The following is a 19786-nucleotide window of genomic DNA, read 5'->3' as shown; positions in this document are numbered from 1 at the left end:
AAAATAGTAACACTCTCTCAAGTTCATAAAGATGCAGGAAAAAACCCAGCACTTATCTTAACAGCAAAACTGGCTATTCCTCTTCTTAGCACTCAAATCCTGCACACTGTATCTCGACAGGAGTACCCTGTTTCACAATTTGCGTCTTCAAGAGAAATCCATAGAGAACTGCACAGCAACAGCAGATGATTCAAAATGGCCTACCGAGTTAGGCACCTACCAGATAATTAATTTTTTAAATTGGTTTTTAATCACTTTTTAATGGCGCTTTTCAATGAATGGAGCCGATTAAACCTAATTGAATAATTAAGGCCCTCTTTTACTAAACCACGGTAGAGGTTTCTACAGTGGCCCGGCGCACTAAATGCTCTGACGCTCTTAGGAATTCTATGAGTGTCCGAGAAGTGTAGGAGCATTTTGTGCTCTAGGCCGACTAAGTAAAAAGGGAAGGGGAAGACAGGGGCCTAGATTGGCTAGGCGCGCTGATCTGGGTGCCTAACTTCAGGTGACATTTATAGAATCAGGGCCGCAATTCATAGAATTGTATAAAATTGCATGTGTCATTAGGCAGAAAGCCCGTAACATGCCCATGCTCCTCCCACTGGTATAGCTTACTTGCAATTGCATGCTAAGTGCCATACGTGCCATGCTTACAGAATAGCACCTAGCACTTATATGCATATTTGCCAATTAAGGGCCCAAAAATCATGCGTAAGTGCTAGCATTCTGTAAACTTTGGTGTGCATTTGGCAGTTTAATTTAGGTGTGCCTTATAAACTGCTAATTGAAAGCATGTATTGTTTAGGGTTTGTGCAAATCCAGGACATACAAGGTCTGTTCATAAAGTTCCAGGACTGATTTTATAAAAATTTATTAAACAATCTTACAACTTATTATTCCATTGGGTCCCCTTCAAAGTACTCCCCTTCTGTACATATACACTTTCCCAACATTGTTTCCACTTCTGGAAACAGTCCTTAAACACATCTTCAGGAATTGCTAAAAGTTGTTGTGTCAAATTTTGCTTTATGTCTTCAATGGTGTCGAATCGCTTTTCTTTCAGTGTGGATTTAAGTTTAGGAAACAAGAAAAAGTCAGCAGGGGCCAAGTCACAAGAGTAAGGTGGCTAGGGAAGAACTGTCATTGTATTATTTGCGCAAAATTTGCAGTTGTTCTTCTGGTTGTTGGTCATCAACCGTGGAACAAACTTTGCAGAAATGCAAGACATCCCTAACTTCTCTGTTAGAATGTTGTGGCATGAACCAATGGAGATGGTGCATTCTTCTGCAAATTCTCTAACAGTTAATCTCCGATTAGCGTACACAAGAACCCTTACCTGATCAAAATGATCATTATCAGTCGACGTTGATGGTCTTCCAGTTTGCGAATTATCTTCCACTGATTCACAACCACTTCTGAAGCGTGAATACCATTCTAAACACCTTCCACTCATGACATGTTCCCCATAAACCACTTTCAACATTTCATAAGTTTCTATAGTGGTCTTAATCAATTTAAGTCAGAACTTCATGCTGTAGCGTTGCTCATTGAGGTCATACATGATGAAAAATAGCTGATCACGAAAACACACTTTCACAAAATCTGCTGTAGCATGGAGACAAAAACAGATATCAACAAACTGAAAAAAGGAGGTTACTCGTGAGGTTTCAAGCTACTCAATGCTGCCTAGTATGTCTCTAAAGTATTTCCTTTTGGCGTGCAATTCAAACTGTCTTGGAACTTTTTGAACAGACCTCGTAACTAGGCCACCATAAGCAGTTAAACCTTGGTGACAATGCTTCGGGTACAGATCAGTAGGACAAGAGACACAGAAAAGCAATGTTGTATAAAGAACTTCGTAGTTTTGTTAATTAAATGTATAGGAATTGAAGAGCTATATAGAATTTTTTCCCCCACTTTTGCTTACAGTCTGTGTGCTGGATATGTACACATATTTCACTTTTGTAAATGAGATATGACTGGAAATCAATGCAGAGATGTAGGCAGGAGCTAGGCAGTCCTGCGTCTCCCTTTTAATTTGCTTTTGCACTGAGGGACCTGCAACCTATGGCAATGCCCCTACAGTGTAAACAAGTCATCAAACTGAACCAGAGCAAGGGCTGGGGGAGCGGAGGAGTTGCCGGGTGGAGAGCTGATGTTAATCTAAGGTGCTGAAGAATTTTAACAGGCTAGCCTGCCTGACTGTAAAAGTTTAGAGCCCCTTTTTAATCCAAGGCTCCTTGTTTGTGATCCCAAGCCCTTTCTTGACAAATTGTGAGAAACAAGCAGTGCTGCTGGCACACAGTCCTTTCCAAAGCAATGCTTCCTTTCCTTTTTCCTGAGATTTGGTGAAGGGGGGTGGGGGTGGGGGAGGTGTTTAGAGGCGGAAAGCTGGATTTAGGATGAATGGGACAGAGTCACATGGATACAAGCTTTTGATTAATGTCCAAATACTTGTGGAGCCTTCAGACCACATATTACAGATCTGCAAGCAAAAAAACAGACTGTTCCTCTGTGTCCTACAAAAAGAGAGGGAAAAGAGACTCTATTTACACAGAAGGCTTTCTTCATTTGACCCCCCAACCACTTCTTCAGCTGGGCTATTTAACAGACCTGGAAACCAGCTTAAACATGTGAAGAAAAAAAATTCAGAGGAAGATAGCATGTAACTTTGAGGACCCTTCTGAACTTGTTGCAGGAAACACACTGAAGCCACTTTTTTTTCCCCCTCCACTGAAGAACTGAAGAGGAATTCCAGAACAAATTCAGCAAAAGTGTGATGCATTTCATTTTCTAAAGAGGAAAAAAATAGATACAGCTGTATATGCCTTTTGTAAAATGACAGAAGAAAGTAAAGCTGAAAGCAGAGGAGAAACGGGAAAGGATGTAGAAAAACAGCTTCGCCTGAGGGTCTGTGTTTTAAATGAACTTCTCAAGACTGAAAGAGATTATGTGGGCACTTTGGAGTTTCTTGTGTCGGTGAGTTGCCAGAGGTTCAGTTTGTCTTTATTAGAGGCTAAAATGAGAAAGACTGATGCTGTTTCAGACGGTGGAGAGTCGGAATTGTAAATAAAACTGAAGCAGCTGTACTTTAAGAAATGCAGCAAAAGGTGGCAAAAGGGGAGATTTAGGCAGAGGGGAAACTGTAGTGAATTCAGGGAAGATTTGTGACTTGTGGAATAGGATGAATAGCGAATCAATGTAGATCCTTTAACCCTTTAGATACTGATTGAATCTTTGGGATGCTACTTTAAACATTGATAATACAGAATTATTTGTGCTGTATGTGACATGCCTATGTACCTGTTGATTTAGGATAAAAAGTGACAAACATAATGGTAGTCTAAATTGTTTTGGAAAACTTTCTTACAGAACAAAGTTTGAAAAATGCAGTGAAAGGGCTAAATGATAAAACAAGGCTGTTCATTTCCTGATGATTCTGATATGACATATTGTCGGGAATTGTTACATGAAGGGGCCTCATTATTAAAGTGCATTAAGCACCTAACACAGGAATTAGCATATACAAACTGACACTTAACATGTGCTAATTCTTGTGTTACGTGCATAATATAGCATGGTGTGGGATATGGGCAAGGAATGGACACGGAATGCACGGCAACTTACTGCACGTTCACTGGAACTGCAGCGACCCAGATCACACATCCATGTTACCTGCTAGGCGCTTAATGTGCAATAAAACATATTTTCTCTGGGTTGTGGGCCGATGCTGTAAATATCCCGAGACGTTGCACACAGTGATCCTGAAGGTCACTTTGCAGTGAACCTGAAGTTGATTTTTGGCAACTATTATAGAGGAGCTGCAAAACTTTATCACACTTAAGCAAAAGGACCTTGGAGAACCAAATAAAACATTGCATTTCTGAAGCAGTGCCTTGGAAATAAAGAGAGGATGGCGGACTCTCTTTCCCAGAAGGTAACCTTTCCTTTGTCTCTTGAGTTGCAATTACTGTTGCCCCCCTCAAAACTCGGCACTGTATTCTGATAACTCTCCTGCCAATTTTGTCAGTCTTTTTGGTGAAGGAATGCAGGCTTCCTCGGTGATTTGCTTTTGTTATAAGTCAGCTCATGATGTGCCTGAACTGCAAGCTTTCAATAATGGGCCCTTTTTCCATAGGGACACAATAGGGCAATTGGCAGCTAGTTTCTGGGGCTTCACTTCACTTTTCAGATAACAGGGTAGTTTCTCCAATCTAATTTTCATTGGTCTCTGAGACAAGATTCTAGTAGGGGGTAACAGAGAGCAAAGGGGGCATGATCTGCAGCCTGCAGCATCTGTTTAGCATTAAAACCACATAATATAAGCATCCCTTCCTCAAATACTCTTTTTATTTTTCCCTTTTTGTCTGCTTTCTGTTGCCTTTTGTGCTTTCATTTTAAAAGCTAAATCCAGATATATTAATTGTATTTGAATATTTGCTATTTCTATTGCTTTTAAATCCAGTTCTGCATATTCAGTAGAAATGCTTAAGAGTCTTGGATTCTAAAGTGCTGGTAGAATTACTTGCATTATGATTGCTATTCTCTGTAGGAATTGAGCAAAATATTGCCATAGAAAGGGCACCACCTTTTGTTCCCCACCGTACTCTTGGCTTTTATTTTTTATTTTTTTCCATTTCATTTTCAATCTGCAGAATCATTTGCAGAGTTCCCCGTCTTTCGTCTCCATCTGAAGGGAAATACCTCAAACACCCAACTTCCTGCACCTGGTTGCTGAAGTTTGGATCTGTTCCAATTAGGCCAGGGACTTTGGAGGGAAGCAGAGAAGACTTGTCTATTTAACCATGAATTTTGATTCAGGAATAGCATCTAAAAATATAACCTGATGGTACTACCTGATGTTTCTTCCTTTTTATGTGTGTGTGTGTTTGAGGGGGGGGGGGGGTTTGATTCCAATTAAAAAGAAAAAGCCTTTTGGAAATTAGTAAACTGGTGATGGTTAAAGTTTCTCCTCCTGATGGTAGAGGGGGGCTGGATGGCAGATTTTGCCATTCTGGGACAGACTGAAGATCCATCAAGCCCAGTGTCCTGTTTCCAACAGTGGCCAACCCAGGTCCCAAGTACCTAGCCAGATCCCAAGTAGTAAAACAGATTTTATGCTGCCTTTTTTAAACCCTGCTAAGCTAACTGATTTCACCACATTCTCCAGCATTGAATTCCAGAGTTTAAGAAATATTTTCTCAGGTTTATTTTAAATCTACTACTTAGTAGCTTCATTGCATGTCTTCAAGTCCTAGTAATTTTGGAAAGAGTGAACAAGCGATTCACATCTACCCTTTCCATTCCATTCATTATTTTATGGACCTCTATCATATCCCCCTGAGCCATCTCTTTTCCAAGCTGAAGAGCTCTAGCTGCTTCAATCTTTCCTCATAGGGAAGTCGTCCCATCCCTTTATCATTTTGTCTCCCTTCTCTGTACCTTTTCTAATTCCGCTATATCTTTTTTGAACCTAAGAACATAAGAATTGCCGTTGTTGGGTCAGACCAGTGGTCCATTGTGCCCAGCAGTCAGCTCACACGGCGACCCTTAGGTCAAAGATCAGTGCCCTAACTGAGAATAGCCTTACCTGCATGGTTCAGCAGGAACTTGTCTAACTTTGTCTTGAATCCCTGGATGGTGTTTTCCCCTATAACAGAGTGATGCAAGGTCATTATAACATTTTCATATTTGTTTTCCATTCCTTTCCTGATAATTCTTAACATTCTATTTTCTTTCTTAGTAGCCACCACACATTGAGCTGAGGGTTTCAATGTATCCTCAACAATGACACCTAGATCCTTTTCCTGGGCAGTGACTCCTAACATAGAACCCAGCATCACATAGCTATAGTTTGGGTTCCTCTTTCCCACATGCATCACTTTGCACTTGCTCACATTAAACGTCATCGGCCATTTTGATGCCCAGTCTTCCAGTCTCACAAGGTCCTCTTGCAACTGTTCACAATCCTCTTGCGATTGAACAACTTTGAATAACTTTGTGTCATTAGCAAATTTAATTATCTCACTAGTTATTCCCATCTCTAGATCATTGATAAATATGTTAAAAAAGCAGTTGTCCCAGCACAGACCCCTGGGAAACTCCGCTATTTACCTTTCTCCATTGAGAATATTGACCATTTAAACCCACTCTCTGTTTTCTGTCTTTCAACCAGTTCTCAGTCCATAAAAGGACATTACTTCCTACCCATGACTCTCTAATTTCCTCAGAAGTCTTTCATGAGGTACTTTGTCAAATGCCTTTTGAAAATCCAAATACAAAATATCAGCCGGTTTACCTTTATCCACCTGTTCATTCACTCCTTCAAAGAAATTGAATAGATTGGTGAGGCAAGATTTCCCTTGACTTCCTCTCATTAATCCATGCTTACATATATGTTCTGTCATTTTGTTCTTTATAATACCATTTTGCCTGGCACCATCGTCAGAGTCAATGGTCTATAATTTCCCGGATTACCTCAGGAACCCTTTTTAAAAATTGGTGTCATGTTGGTCACCCTCCAGTCTTCTGGTACTATGCTGGTTTTTAAAGAAAAATTACAAATTACTAACAATATATCTGCAAGTTCATTTTTCAGTTCTAGCACTCTGGGATATATACCATTTGGTCCAGGCGATTTGTCAAATTGACCCATTACATCCTCCAATGTTACAGAGATTTGTATGAGTTTCTCTGATTCATCAGAACTGAATAGAATTTCTGGCACTGGTAACTCCCCCACATCTTTTGAGTGAAGTCTGAGGCATAGAATTCATTTAATATTTCCGCTATGGCCTTGTCTTCCCTGAGAGCCCCTTTTATCCCTCAGTCTTCTAGTGGTCCAACTAATTTTCTTCCTGGCTTCTTGCTTTAATATACTTAAAAAAGTTTTTTACTAGGTGATTTTGCTTCCAGCACAATCTTCTTTTCAAGATTTCTCTTTTCCTTCCTTATTAGCGCCTTGCATTTGACTTTACATTCCTTGTGTTGTTTACAATTATTTTCAGTTGGATCCTTCTTCCACTTTCTGAAGGATTCTCTTTTATCTCTAATAGCTTCCTTCACCTCACTTGTTAACCATGTTGGCTGCCGTTTAATCTTACTTCCTCCTTTTTTAATACATGGAATATATCTAGTCTGAGCTTCCAGGATGGAATTTTGAAATAAAATCCATACCTCATGTAAATTTTTGACCTTTGTAGATGCATCTTTAAGTTTCTTTTTTACCATTCTCCTCATATTATCATAGTCTCCTTTTTTAAAGTAAAGTGCTGTTGTACTGGATTTTCTGTTTAAACTTATTCCAGGGATTATATCAAATCTGATCATATTATGATCACTGTTATCAAGTGACCCTAGCACCATTACCTCCCTTACCAATTCATGAGCTCCACTAAGAACTAGATCTAGAATTGTTCATCTCTTGTTGGTTCCTGAACCAGCTGCTTCATAAAGCAATCCTTGATTTCATCAAGGAATTTTATCTCCCTAGCATGCCTGGATGATACATTTATTCAGTCAATATCGGGGTAGTTGAAATCACCCATTATTACTGTTACCCAGTTTGTTAGCCTCCCTAATTTCTGATAACATTTCAGCATCTGTCTGTTCATCCTGGCCAGGTAGACGGTAGTACATTTATTTCACTATCCTTTTACCCCTCACACAAGGAATTTCTACCATAGGGATTCCAAGGTATGTTTCTGCTCCTATAGAATTTTTAGTCCATTCGATTCAAGGTCCTCAATATATAACGCTACGCCTCCACTGATTCGATCACCCTATCACTACAATATAACTTGTATCCCAGTATGACAGTGTTCCATTGGTTATCTTCCTTCTACCAGGTTTCAGAGATGCCTATTATATCTATCTTTCATGTAGTGCAATATATTCTAATTCTCCTATCTTGTTTCTTAGGCTTTTGGCATTTGCATACAGACATTTCAAACAGTGTTTGTCATATCTATTTACAATTTGCTCAGCAGTTGGCAAAGATAATTTGCAATCTTTAAAATCAGCCTGCTCTGAATTTAAGGAAAATTAGTCTACTGCAGCCTGTATTGCAATCTTACTATCAGGATGCCCTGTCTTTCCTTTTATGATGATATCCTTTACAGATACCTTATCCCAAACCATGCTCTTTTGAGTGACTGTCGGCCTTCCCTCGGTTTCTAGTTTAAAAGCTGTTCTATCTTCTTTTTAAATGTTGACGCCAGCAGCCTGGTTAAGGTGGAGCCCATCTTTGCAAAATAGGCTCCCCCTTTCCCAGTTTGTCGCCCAATTCCTAACAAATCTAAACCCTCCTCCCTGCACTATCGTCTTATCCATGCATTGAGATTCCGGAGCTCTGCCTGACTTTTGGGATCTGTGCATGGAATAGGGAGCATTTCTGAAAATGCTACCTTGGAGGTTCTGGATTTTAACTTATTACCTTAGAGCCTAAATTTGGCTTCCAGAACCTCCCTATCATATTTCTCTATGTCATTGGTACTCATATGCACCAAGACATTAGGTACATAGGCTTGTTCTCCCACTGGGGCTTGCGTGCATATGTGAAACTGAAAGCTATGTCATCAGTAGTTTCACTACCAGCAGGGCCTCTCAAGGTAGACAGGTTTTAGTGGAAATGTCAGTCTAACAATGTACCACCCCTCTGGACAGCAGCAAATGGGCAGTGTTAGAGGCGGAGGATCATGTTTGATGTGACAATGGTGGTAACATTAAATTTAGACTGCACAGAAGAAAGGCCCGTTAATCTACTTCTGTATCCTGCCATGAAAACTTGATATTATCAAGTTGCTAGGACTTGAACATGAGTTGATGGTACCTAACTTTTACATAGATGCGGTTCAATTCCTGCCTTGGTAAATAGGTTCTTGGTCTGTCCTGGTTGAGTAGAGAATAGGCTGAAGTGAAATGTTTTCTGTTTAGGGCAATCTAGACCTTTCTGTGGTAGAAAAGTACCATTTTAAGCACAGACTTAGGCTCCAAGTAAGGAAAACCATGGATAGTATTTATGGAACTAAGGGTTCCAGTTTCAGCAAACAGTTTGTACTACGAACAAAGATGCCTCCTTTTATTCACAAGAATAGAAATATTTATAAAGTCTATACCTACAGGTAATTCATAATAAATGCAGTCTATGCGCTTGTATGATGAAATAGCAGTAGCAATACTTATATATCATACTTCTCTAGTTGAGAATATACCAATGCAGAAACCAAATTCTCATCAACAGAACATTTCATAACCCTATTACCATGATCAATCAACTAATATTTTTTCCTCTTTTCTTCCTCTCAGCTCATCCATATCACTTAAAAACATAAGAATTGCCATACCGGGTCAGACCATAGGTCCATAAAGCCAAGTATTCTGTTTTTAACAGAGGCCAAGCCAGATCACAAGTTCCTGGTAAAATCTCAAAAAGTAGTAAGTTTCCATGCTACTTACACCTCGGGAATAAGCAGCAGCTTTTCCTTGGTCTATCTTAATATTGGTTTATGGATTTCTTTCTCCAGAAATTTGTCTAAATCAACCATGCCTATTCTCTGCCCCTAAACATGCCTACTTTTCTGACAGGTGTTGCTAGGTGCTGGTAGGCACCACAAGGTGTTCAATGTATAACCCTAATTAAGTACTTAAAATTTTTTTTAAACAGTTTTTAATGGTGAGGTCAATTACCACGCCAATTAAACCAATCAAAAACAATTATGTATGAATTTTAGGCATCATTAGATATCTTTGATTAGGGCAGTGATTCCCAACCCTGTCCTGGAGGAACACCAGGCCAATCGGGTTTTCAGGCTAGCCCTAATGAATATGCATGAGAGAGATTTGCATATGATGGAAGTGATAGGCATGCAAATTTGCTTCATGCATATTCATTAGGGCTAGCCTGAAAACCCAATTGGCCTGGTGTTCCTCCAGGACAGGGTTGGGAACCACTGGATTAGGGTACCTAGCAGTGTCTAACCTAGGCACAGTTTATAGAATCAGACCTTAAATACGAGTATAGAATATGGTCAAAAGTCAATTACGTGCATAACTGCAAATTAGTACCAATTAAGTCTTGTTAAAGTCAATTATTGATAATAGAAACATAGAAACATGATGGCAAATATAGTCCAAATGGCCCATCTACTTTGCCCATCCGCAGCATCCACTATCTCCTACTCTCCCTAAGAGATCACATTTACCTGTCCCATGTTTTCTTGAATTCAGACACAGTCTTTGTCTTCACCATCTCTACCAAGAGCCTATTCCATGCATCTACCAACATTTCTGTAGAAAAGTATTGCCTTAGATTACTCCTTATTATTCCTGAGCCTATCACCTCTTAATTTCATTCTATCCTTTCTCATTCTAGAGCTTCCTTTCAAATGAAAGGGACTCGCCTCATGTACATTTAAGCCACGGTGGTACTTAAACGTCTTGATCATATCTCCTCTCTCCCATCTGTTCTCCAATGTATACATATTAGAGATTTTTAAGTCTATCTTGATATGCCTTATGATGAAGACCACCAACCATTGTAGTAGCCTTCCTCTAAACTGACTCCATCCTATTTATATCTTTTTGAAGTCTTCTAAATGAGGTCTCACCAGAGTCTTATATAGCAGCATCAGTGCCTCCTTTTTCTTAGTAGCCATACCCCTCCCCATACACCCTAGCATCCTTATAGCTTTTGCCAATGCTTTTTCAACTGGTTTAGCCACCTTAAGATCATCACATACTATCTCACCCAAGTTCTGCTAATCTTTTGTGCATAAAAGTTCTTCACCCCCTAAACTGTACCGTTTTTGTAGCCCAAATGCATAATCTTGTATTTTTTAGGATTAAATCTTGGCTACCATATTTCAGACCATTCTTCAAGCTTTGCTAGATCCTTCCTCAAGTTATTTACAGCTTCTGGGGTGTCTACTCTATTACAGATTTTGGTATCATCTGCAAAGAGGCAGCAAATCTTACCTGACAGCCCTTCAGCAATATCACTTACAAAATGTTAAAAAGACCAGGCCCAAGAACCAAACCTTGAGGCACAACAATGGTAACATCACTTTCCTCAGAGAGCTCTCCATTGACCACTAACCTTTGTCACCTTCCACTCAACCAGTTCCAGACCCAGTCAATCACTTTGGGGTCCATACCGAGGGCAGTCAGCTTATTTATTAGATGCCTATTTGGAACACTATTGAAGACTTTGCTAAAATCTAAATACATTACATCTAGCACACCCCCCAATTCTGTGGTCACTCAGTTAAAGAAATTGATCACATTTGTCTGATAAAAACTGCCTCTAGTGAATCCATGTTGGCCTGGGTCCTGTAATCCACTGGATTCCAGAAACTTCATTATTCTCTGTTTTAAAAGTGTTTCCATTAATTTACTTACCTCAGAAGTCGATTTACTGGCCTGTAGTTCTCTTCTTCCTTTTTCCACTTTTGTGGAAAGGGACCACATCCGACCTTCTCCAGTCCTCCTGTACCATTCTTGACTCTAATGAAGCAATGAAAAAGTCAGCCAGTGGAGCTGCCAGAATTTCCCTAAGTTCCTTCAGTACCCTCGGATGTACAACATCCAGTCCCATCACTTTGTCTACTTTTAGCTTAGCTAGGTCCACATGAACACAATTCTCTGAAAATAATTCAGGGTCTACCACACCTCCAGCCCTATTCACATTTGTCTTCTGCAGTCCTATTCCTGGCGCTTCTGCTGTGAACACAGAATAGAAATATTTATTAAGCAAGTCAGCCTTATCTTTATTAGCTTCTACATATTCCTCCCCTTCATCTTTGAGTCTCACAGTGCTACTTTTGCACTTATTCCTATCACTAATATATCTAAAAAATGGCTCCCCCACCCATGTTTTACCATGTCAGCCAATTTTTCTTCCATTTGCAACTATGCTTTCCTGACTACTCGACCAGTGTCTCTTAATTTTTCCAGATATTTTTGCCTGTCTTCCTCTTTCTGTGATCTTTTTTAGGTCATAAAAGCTAACCTTCTTTTCTTTACCTTCTCAGGTACTACTTTTGAGAAACAAAGCAGCCTTCTTTTCCTCTTACTTTTCTTACAAAATGGTTTGCTTTCCTTACAATAGCTACTTTCAGTTTTGTCCACTGCTGTCCTACTTCTTCCAGATGTTATCATCCAGACAACAATTCCTTGATATAATCCCCCATTCAAACAAAGTTTTTTTTTTTTTTTAAAGTCTAGAGCAGGGGTGTCCAACCTTTTGGCTTCCCTGGGCCGCATTGGATGAAAAAAATGTTTCTGGGGCCATGCAAATGCTGCAGCAAGACATAGGAGGGAGCCGGCAAGACGGTAAATATCCGGGGGCAGCAGAGGAAAACACTGCATTGCCCTCGACTGGGGCCGCACAAAATACTTCACGGGGCTGCAGGTTGGATACCCCTGGTGTAGAGCCTGTACTTTTGAATGAGCCCTCTCTACACCTGTCTTAATATTAAACCACACCATGCAGTGATCACTGGATGCTAGATGATCATCATCTAGCATCAGAAACACTTTTCCCGTTTGTAAGCACTAAGTCCAGTGTGGCCCCATCCTGCGTGGGTTCCATTACCAACTGCTGGAAAGGTTCTCCTTGTAGAGAATCCAAATTCTCCCTACTTCTAGAAGACCCACAATAGGAATACCCCAATTGATATCTGGCATATTAAAATCACCTATTAGTAATACTTTCCTTTTTACAGCTATATTCTGAATGTCTACTATTAAACCTGTGTCCGCTTCTGTCTGGGAAGGAGGTCTGTATATCACACCAATATAAATACATTTTCCATTCCTTCTTTCCAGATTGACCCACAGTGTTTCTTCCTTACCCTGCAGATCCTGCAATTATGTGGCTTTAATATGATCTTTAATATATAACACCACTCCCCCCTCCTTTTCTTCCTACCCTGTCTTTTCTGAACAGCCTAAAGTCCAGTTTAACTATATCCTGTCCAGTATAACTATATAGTCATGGTTCTCCGTGAACCACATCTCTGTAATCATCACAAAATCCAACTCAACCTCTTACATCACAGCCTCTAAATCCAGAACCTTGTTTCCCGTACTTTGAGCATTACTATACTGTATACTATATACTATATACTTGTTTCCAGATATTGCCCCCTTTTCCTATTTGTTTAGAGGGTATTTAATGATTCACTTCCTTGAGGACCTGGGAGCTTTGATCATCCTGCCCCAATGATTTTAGTTTGAAGCCCTTTTCAGTAGGTTAGCCGGTCTGCTGCTGAAGACACCCCTTCTTTGATCGATGCACGCTATCCCTGCTCAGCAGCCCTTGGAAAATCATCCCATGGTCCAGGAAGCCAAAACACTCTCTACGACACCATCCATGAGGTGTGCTTCTTGGCCTTGGCCTTTACCCTCAACAGGGAGGATTCACGCGCATACCACCTGCGCACCTGACTGCTTCCTTTCTCTCCTAGAGCCACCAGGTCACTTTTGATACGCTCAGAGGGAGTACCTAGCGTATCATTAGTGCCAATTTAAGGCCAATTAACAAATTAAGAGGCCCTGTTATTAAACTGCACTGAAAAGTAGCCTGCACTATTTTTTTAAAGTACGGGTTACCCATACGCTGAGGCCACTTTCTAGCTTGGCTTTAAAATGGCTGCAATTTGGCTTTCTCTGTTAATGAAGTAAACAAGCCACGAAGGAGACTCTGGTGCCCAATCACTTTTATTCTATATCAAGACTTTTGATATAGAATAAAAGTGATTGGGCACCAGAGTCTCCTTCGCGGTTTGTTTACTATTTTCCAAACTTTGGGGAAGTTGGTATCTCCTGCTTTCCCTATTAATGGCCATGCGCTAATTTCGACATTAATGCATGAACCCTTCCCATCACCCATTTTGTAGTGGGTAAGGCCTTTCGTGCTAATCCTGTGCTAATTGGTCAGCGCGTGCCAGTGCCCCCTGCACTAACCATTTAGCCTACTCTCCACCCCCAAACGTGCTCCGTGCACTAAAGAATAAATTGGTACTTTTTAGCATGTGGGTGGAATGTGCTGAGTCTGTGGTTAGCACATGGCTCCTGAGCACAGCCTACTATCACCATTTTTTAGGTGGCAGTAAGTTATAAGTGATCATCTGCTGTTATGGGAACGGATAAACTTGCTAAATTGAGCTGATAATCCTATCGGCACCATGCAGAAGGAAATGGAACAAGGATAACTGCGTTTGTCCCTGCTCCTCTGGATATAGGAAAATAAGGGCTTAGATCAGTGGTCTCAAACTCAAACCCTTAGTGGGGCCACATTTTGGATTTGTAGTACTTGGAGGGCCACAGAAAAAATAGTTAATGTCTTATTACAGAAATGACAACTTTGCATGAGATAAAACTCTTTATAGTTTATTAATCTTTCCTTTAACAGTTAAAGGAAAGATTTATAAACTATAAAGAGTTTTAACTTAAGCAAAATTGTCATTAACTATTTTTTCCACGGCCCTCCAAGTACCCTATTTTTTCTGCAGCCCTCACATTTAAAGTTTAATATCTTTCCTTTCTCAAAACTGACACATTTCAATCACTATATTGAAAATAATATCATTTTCCCTACCTTTGTTGGCTGGTGACTTTATTTTTCTGTGCTTTTTAACTATGTTTCCAGGGCCTTCTTGTCCTTTGACTGTTTTTCTTTCCGTCTTCACTTTCTGTCTTGCATCCATCTTTGGCATTAACTTAATATTCAATTTTTCTGTTTTCTTTTCAAAATCTACATTTCCATGTCTTCCCTTCCTTCTATTTCTCTCTTCTTCCGTCCCTATTTCCATGGTCTGACATCTCTTTCTTTCTTTTCTCTCCCTCCCTCCATCCTTCCTTCCTTTCCCGTGGTCTGGCATCTGTCTCCTTCCCTCCCCCAACTTTTTATTTCTTTCACCCTGCACCCTTCTTTCTTTCTCTCTCTCTCCATGCCCCCTTTCTTTCTACATGTCTGTCTTTCTCTCTCTCTCTCCGTGCCCCCTTTCTTTCTTTTTTTCTTTCTCCATGCCCCTTTCTGTCTGTGTCCCGTCTCCCTTCTTTCTTTCTGTCTCCCTGTCCCCCCTTTCTTTCTTTATTTCTCCCTGCCCTCCCCCAAGCCACCTTCGGAGAACAAGCCGACGCCGAGTTCTTAGTTCTCCCTACTTATCTTCCCCAGCACAGGGCTGACCAATTCTCGCCACCCGATGCCAATTCTAACGTCAGAGAGGAAGTTCCGGGCCAGCCAGGCAGCGATTGGCTGGCCCAGAACGTCCTCTCCGATGTTAGAATTGACATGGAACAATGGATGACAGATTTCAAGCTCAAACTTAACCCAGAAAAAACAAAATTCTTCGTTGCCTCCCCTCACCCGCTTGACAATAAAACCCCATTATGCATCAATAAATTCAACTATCCCATCCAGCCCACCATGAAGATATTAGGCGTTACTCTAGACCAATGCCTAACTATGAAGGATCATGTGGACTCCCTATTCAGAAAGGGTTTTCTTACTCTCTGGAAACTCAGATCCATTAAATCATACTTCGATACGTCAGCATTCAGAATCCTAGTGCAATCCCTCGTACTGGGTCAACTTGACTACTGCAACATCGCCTATCTAGCAATCTCCCAAAAGAATATGAGACATCTTCAAATAATGCAGAATGCTGCGGTCAGACTTATCTTCTGGCTGAAGAAATTCGATCACGTGACACCTTACTATCGGCAGTTGCACTGGCTGCCAACGGAAGCACGAGTAAAGTTTAAATTTGCCTGCCTCTGCTTCAAAGTACTATATGGACTCGCCCCCAAGTACATAACGGACCTTATCTCATTTACTAACAACAAGCACAAGAGAAACACACATTCAAAATTCATTTCCCCTCCAGTTAAAGGTTGCAAATTAAAAAAACACCACGAACACCTTCTCTCTCACCAAGCAGCCCTATGGGGTAAAGACCTAGATCAATTGCTTTCGTCCGCTACCTACGGGGAATTCAGGAAGTGCCTAAAAACGTACCTGTTCTGAAATACCTAAACAATTGACCCACTCTCCCCTACCTTAACCCCCCTCCTCAGTCCACTTGAATTTCACGACACTGTGATACTTATAAACTGTTATCTTTATCTTAGCGTAATTGTTCGTTGTTATTTTCTAAAACACGCGGCCCATTCCTAACAGGGCCTCTCGGACATCACCCACCAACATGTACATCTTAAACTCTTGCTCAGCAATTTGTATTTCTATTTTCTTGCTTTCTTAAAGTCTCTGCTCACTGTATCCCCTCTGAATATCTGCTTATTGTATTTCGCTGAATGTCCAGCTATCTTGATTGTAAACCGCCTAGAAGTCGCAAGATTGTGGCGGTATAGAAGAATAAAGTTATTATTATTATTATCGGGTGGTAAGAATTGGTCGGCTCCGCGCTGGGGAAGATAAGCAGGGAGAGCTAAGAACTCGGTGCCAGCCTGTTCCCTGATTGCAGTAGTGTTAGCCTATTCCCCGATGGTGGTGGTGGTAGCCTATTCACCAGCTGTGGCGGCGGCCTGTTCCCCAGTGGCGGTGACTTGGGGGAGGGCAGTGAGAAGGGAAGCATGTTGGGGATCCCTGCTTTAGGTAAGCTGCGAGCCGCAGTTTGCCGACCACTGACATAGGCCAATGTGAAGAAACACCACCACAGGAGAAATCATAGGGAGTAAAAAAAAAAAAATTTCTGTGGGACAAATAATCGCAATTTCCAAAGAAACACATTTTTCACATACTTGCCAAAGTCCTACAGCCCTATATTGCAACCGCCACCACAGCCTGGGATGCCTCGTTGCTTGGTTCCGGTGCTTGTGGGTGAGCTGCAGGGCAGAGTGAGCCGTGCGCTCCGGATCCGGGCTGATAGGGAGGCTGAGATCGCGAGATGCACAGTGCAACCCAGAAGCTGCTAATGCCGCCTGGAGGGAGGCTGAGACTGGGAGAAGCACATTGCCATCAAGAGGCCGTTTGTTGACATTCCCTCCGACGCAAGTCATTTACAGCACTTGCGGTCTGTACGCGATCGTCCTCTCCACAATCGGAAAACTTGTGAAGTGGAGAGGACAGATCGCGGGCCGCAAAATAGTCCCTGGAGGGCCGCATGTGGCCCATGGGCCACGTGTTTGAGACCGCTGGTTTAGATGGTTATACGAGTCATTTTTATAAGAAGTTTGGGGATCAGGTGGGATCTTTATTGGTTCACTTAGTTAATGGGGTTCAGCAGGGGGGCCTTTTGCCTGGTACAATGGGGGAAGCGGGAATTTCGATTTTATTGAAACCAGGAAGGGACCCAGCTCTATGCAGGTCGTATAGACCCATTAAGAAGGAAAATAGGGAGTATAGCACTGCTGATAACAGGAGTGAATTAAAGGAGACACATTGTAATTCATTTTGCTACAGCTAACATTTTTGTAAGTGATATTTCCAAAGGGCTATCTGGTACGATTTGCCTCTTTGTGAATGATACCAAAATCTGCAATACAGTAGACACCCTGACGGTGTGGATAGCATGAGAAGGAACCTAGTAACATTGTAACATAGTAGATGACGACAGATAAAGACCCAAATGGTCCATCCAGTCTGCCCAACCTGATTCAATTTAATTTAATTTTTTTTTCTTAGCTAATTCTGGGCAAGAATCAAAAGCTCTGCATGGTACTGTGCATGGGTTCCAACTGCTGACGTCTCCGTCAAAGCTCACTCCAGCTCATCTACACCCTCCCAGCCATTGAAGCCCTTCCCTAACCCATCCTCAACCAAAAGGCCATATTCAGACACATACTGTGCAAGTCTCTGTCACCGTTTTCCTCTCCACTACCTTTCTAGGGAGCACATTCCAGGCATCCACCACCCTCTCCGTAAAGTAGAATTTCCTTGCATTGCTCTTGAATCTACCACCCCTCAACCTCAAACTATGTCCTCTGGTTTTACCAAAAATTGACAGCTATGATTTAATATTAAAAATTGCAAGGTTATGTATTTCGGGCTGGATTTTCTAACCGATGCCATTGTCGACGGCTGCCTTAAAAGGGGCCACCGATCGCGTGTCAGCCATGCAACTGCGCTGGTTACAGAATCATGCCTCTGGCAAAGGTAGATGCCGGAAATGTAGGCCGGGCAGTGGCATAGCGAGGGTGAGCGGCGTCCGGGGCAGTGGTACCCCTCCCCGCCCTCTTCCCTGCGTGCGCACCCCTTCCCAATACCTTTTTAACTTTGGCACAAGCAGCCACTGACTTATTGCCCGCGTCGGCTTCGGCGCTCTCGCCGATGTCACTTTCTAGGCACCAAAGTCGATGTGGTCAGTAAGTTGGTGGCTGCTCGTAAAAGGGTATGGTGGAAGGGAAGGGGCACGAGTGGCAGGGGAAGGAGGGGGGGGACGGAGCGTTGCCGGCACCCCAAGGAAGATGGCGCCCTAGGCGGACTGCCCCCCTCCCCCTTACTATGCCATTGAGGCTAGGATTTTCCAGGCCTACATTTCCGGTGCCTACCTTTGATATTAATCACACTTCTGTAGGCGCTTTAGGCCACCTAGTGCTAAGTCTGGCTTTATAATAGCCAAATACAAAATAATACTTCTTTAGCTACAAATCCTTATTTCATATAGCAATTTTCTCACACCGCCACACTAAAGCATTTCTCACAACGCCACACTAAAGCATTTAGCTAATGTAACTAGTGGTGGTAGCACTCCTCACTGGAACCCTTTTGTATCGGGAGGGGATTGATGCAATAATGTTTTGAAGCTAAGTTTCACTTTAAACTAAACTATTTAAATTACTATTAAAGTATTAAAATGTTTTAGGTGTAAGCACTGTCACTTTAAAAGAAAAAAAAAAAGCTATAAAAGACATATAAAAAGTTAAAAACAATACACACCGATACAAAAGTGTGGTAACTAGTGCTACCACACTAGTTACATTATCTAAATACTTTAGTGTGGCATTCTGAGGACCTTCGGTGTGAGAAAATTGCTATATGAAATAAAGATTCGTAGCTAAAGTATTATTATTTTGTATTTGGTTATTTTGAATATTTTTCTGGTGCCTCATATGATTTGACTTCTGGCTTTAGCCATGCCTACAGTGGCATTAGGCAGCCTAAAGCACCTACAGAGCTATGATTCCGGCACCTTGTAATTCAATTAATAATGTTGTTTAAATGGCATTTATTATTTTTTTTTTTACTGAGCTTGGGCTCCTACCAGCACCTAAAAAACTGGTGTCATTTAGAGAATCCGGAACTTGGGCTTAAAAAATCCTGAGGGAGTGGTACAGTTTAGAGGTTAAATTACTTTTGTTGATGAATGAGGAACAGGCCTTGGGTGTGATTGTATATGAGGATACAGTCAAATCTCAGTTTGCGAGTACCCCCGCCCATGAACTGGCATCGCCCGCCTGCAAACGCCACTCCCCCTGCGTGAACCGACATCCCCCCGCGCCCCCCCTCCCGTGAACCGGCATCCCGCCCACCAAAACTGAAGGCTTACCCCAAATCTGGCTCCAGCACATAGCACCAACCCACAGGAGGTGCCAGTGCCTGAAGATCCTGCCTCTTCCCGGACTGGGCCTTGAGCATCTGCGCATGCTCAAGGCCTTCTGGCTCTCGTTCTCTCCGAGATTCTCAGAGAGAGGCGGGAGCCATAAGACCTTGAGCATATGCAGATGCTCAAGGCCCAGTCCGGGAAGAGGCAGGATCTTCGGGCACCGGCACCTCCTGTGGGTTGGTGCTGTGTGGTGGTGCCAGATTGGGGGTAAGCCTTCA

The 19786-nt window shown here is 41.8% G+C and overlaps 1 protein-coding gene across 2 annotated transcripts in view; it reads left to right on the top strand.

Moving 5' to 3' along the window:
- Positions 1-2499: 2499 nt before the first annotated feature.
- Positions 2500-19786, top strand: part of PREX2 (phosphatidylinositol-3,4,5-trisphosphate dependent Rac exchange factor 2) — a 628296-nt gene continuing 611009 nt past the window's right edge. For both annotated transcript variants that reach the window (XM_033933977.1, XM_033933976.1), the window contains exon 1: positions 2500-2979. In XM_033933977.1, coding sequence (XP_033789868.1) covers positions 2839-2979 — 141 coding nt within the window. In that variant the 5' untranslated portion in view covers positions 2500-2838. The remainder of the gene's footprint in view (positions 2980-19786) is intronic.

The sequence above is a fragment of the Geotrypetes seraphini genome, chromosome 2, assembly GCF_902459505.1.
Source record: "Geotrypetes seraphini chromosome 2, aGeoSer1.1, whole genome shotgun sequence".
Classification (NCBI taxonomy): domain Eukaryota; kingdom Metazoa; phylum Chordata; class Amphibia; order Gymnophiona; family Dermophiidae; genus Geotrypetes; species Geotrypetes seraphini.
This window is presented reverse-complemented; position numbering and strand designations above follow the sequence as displayed.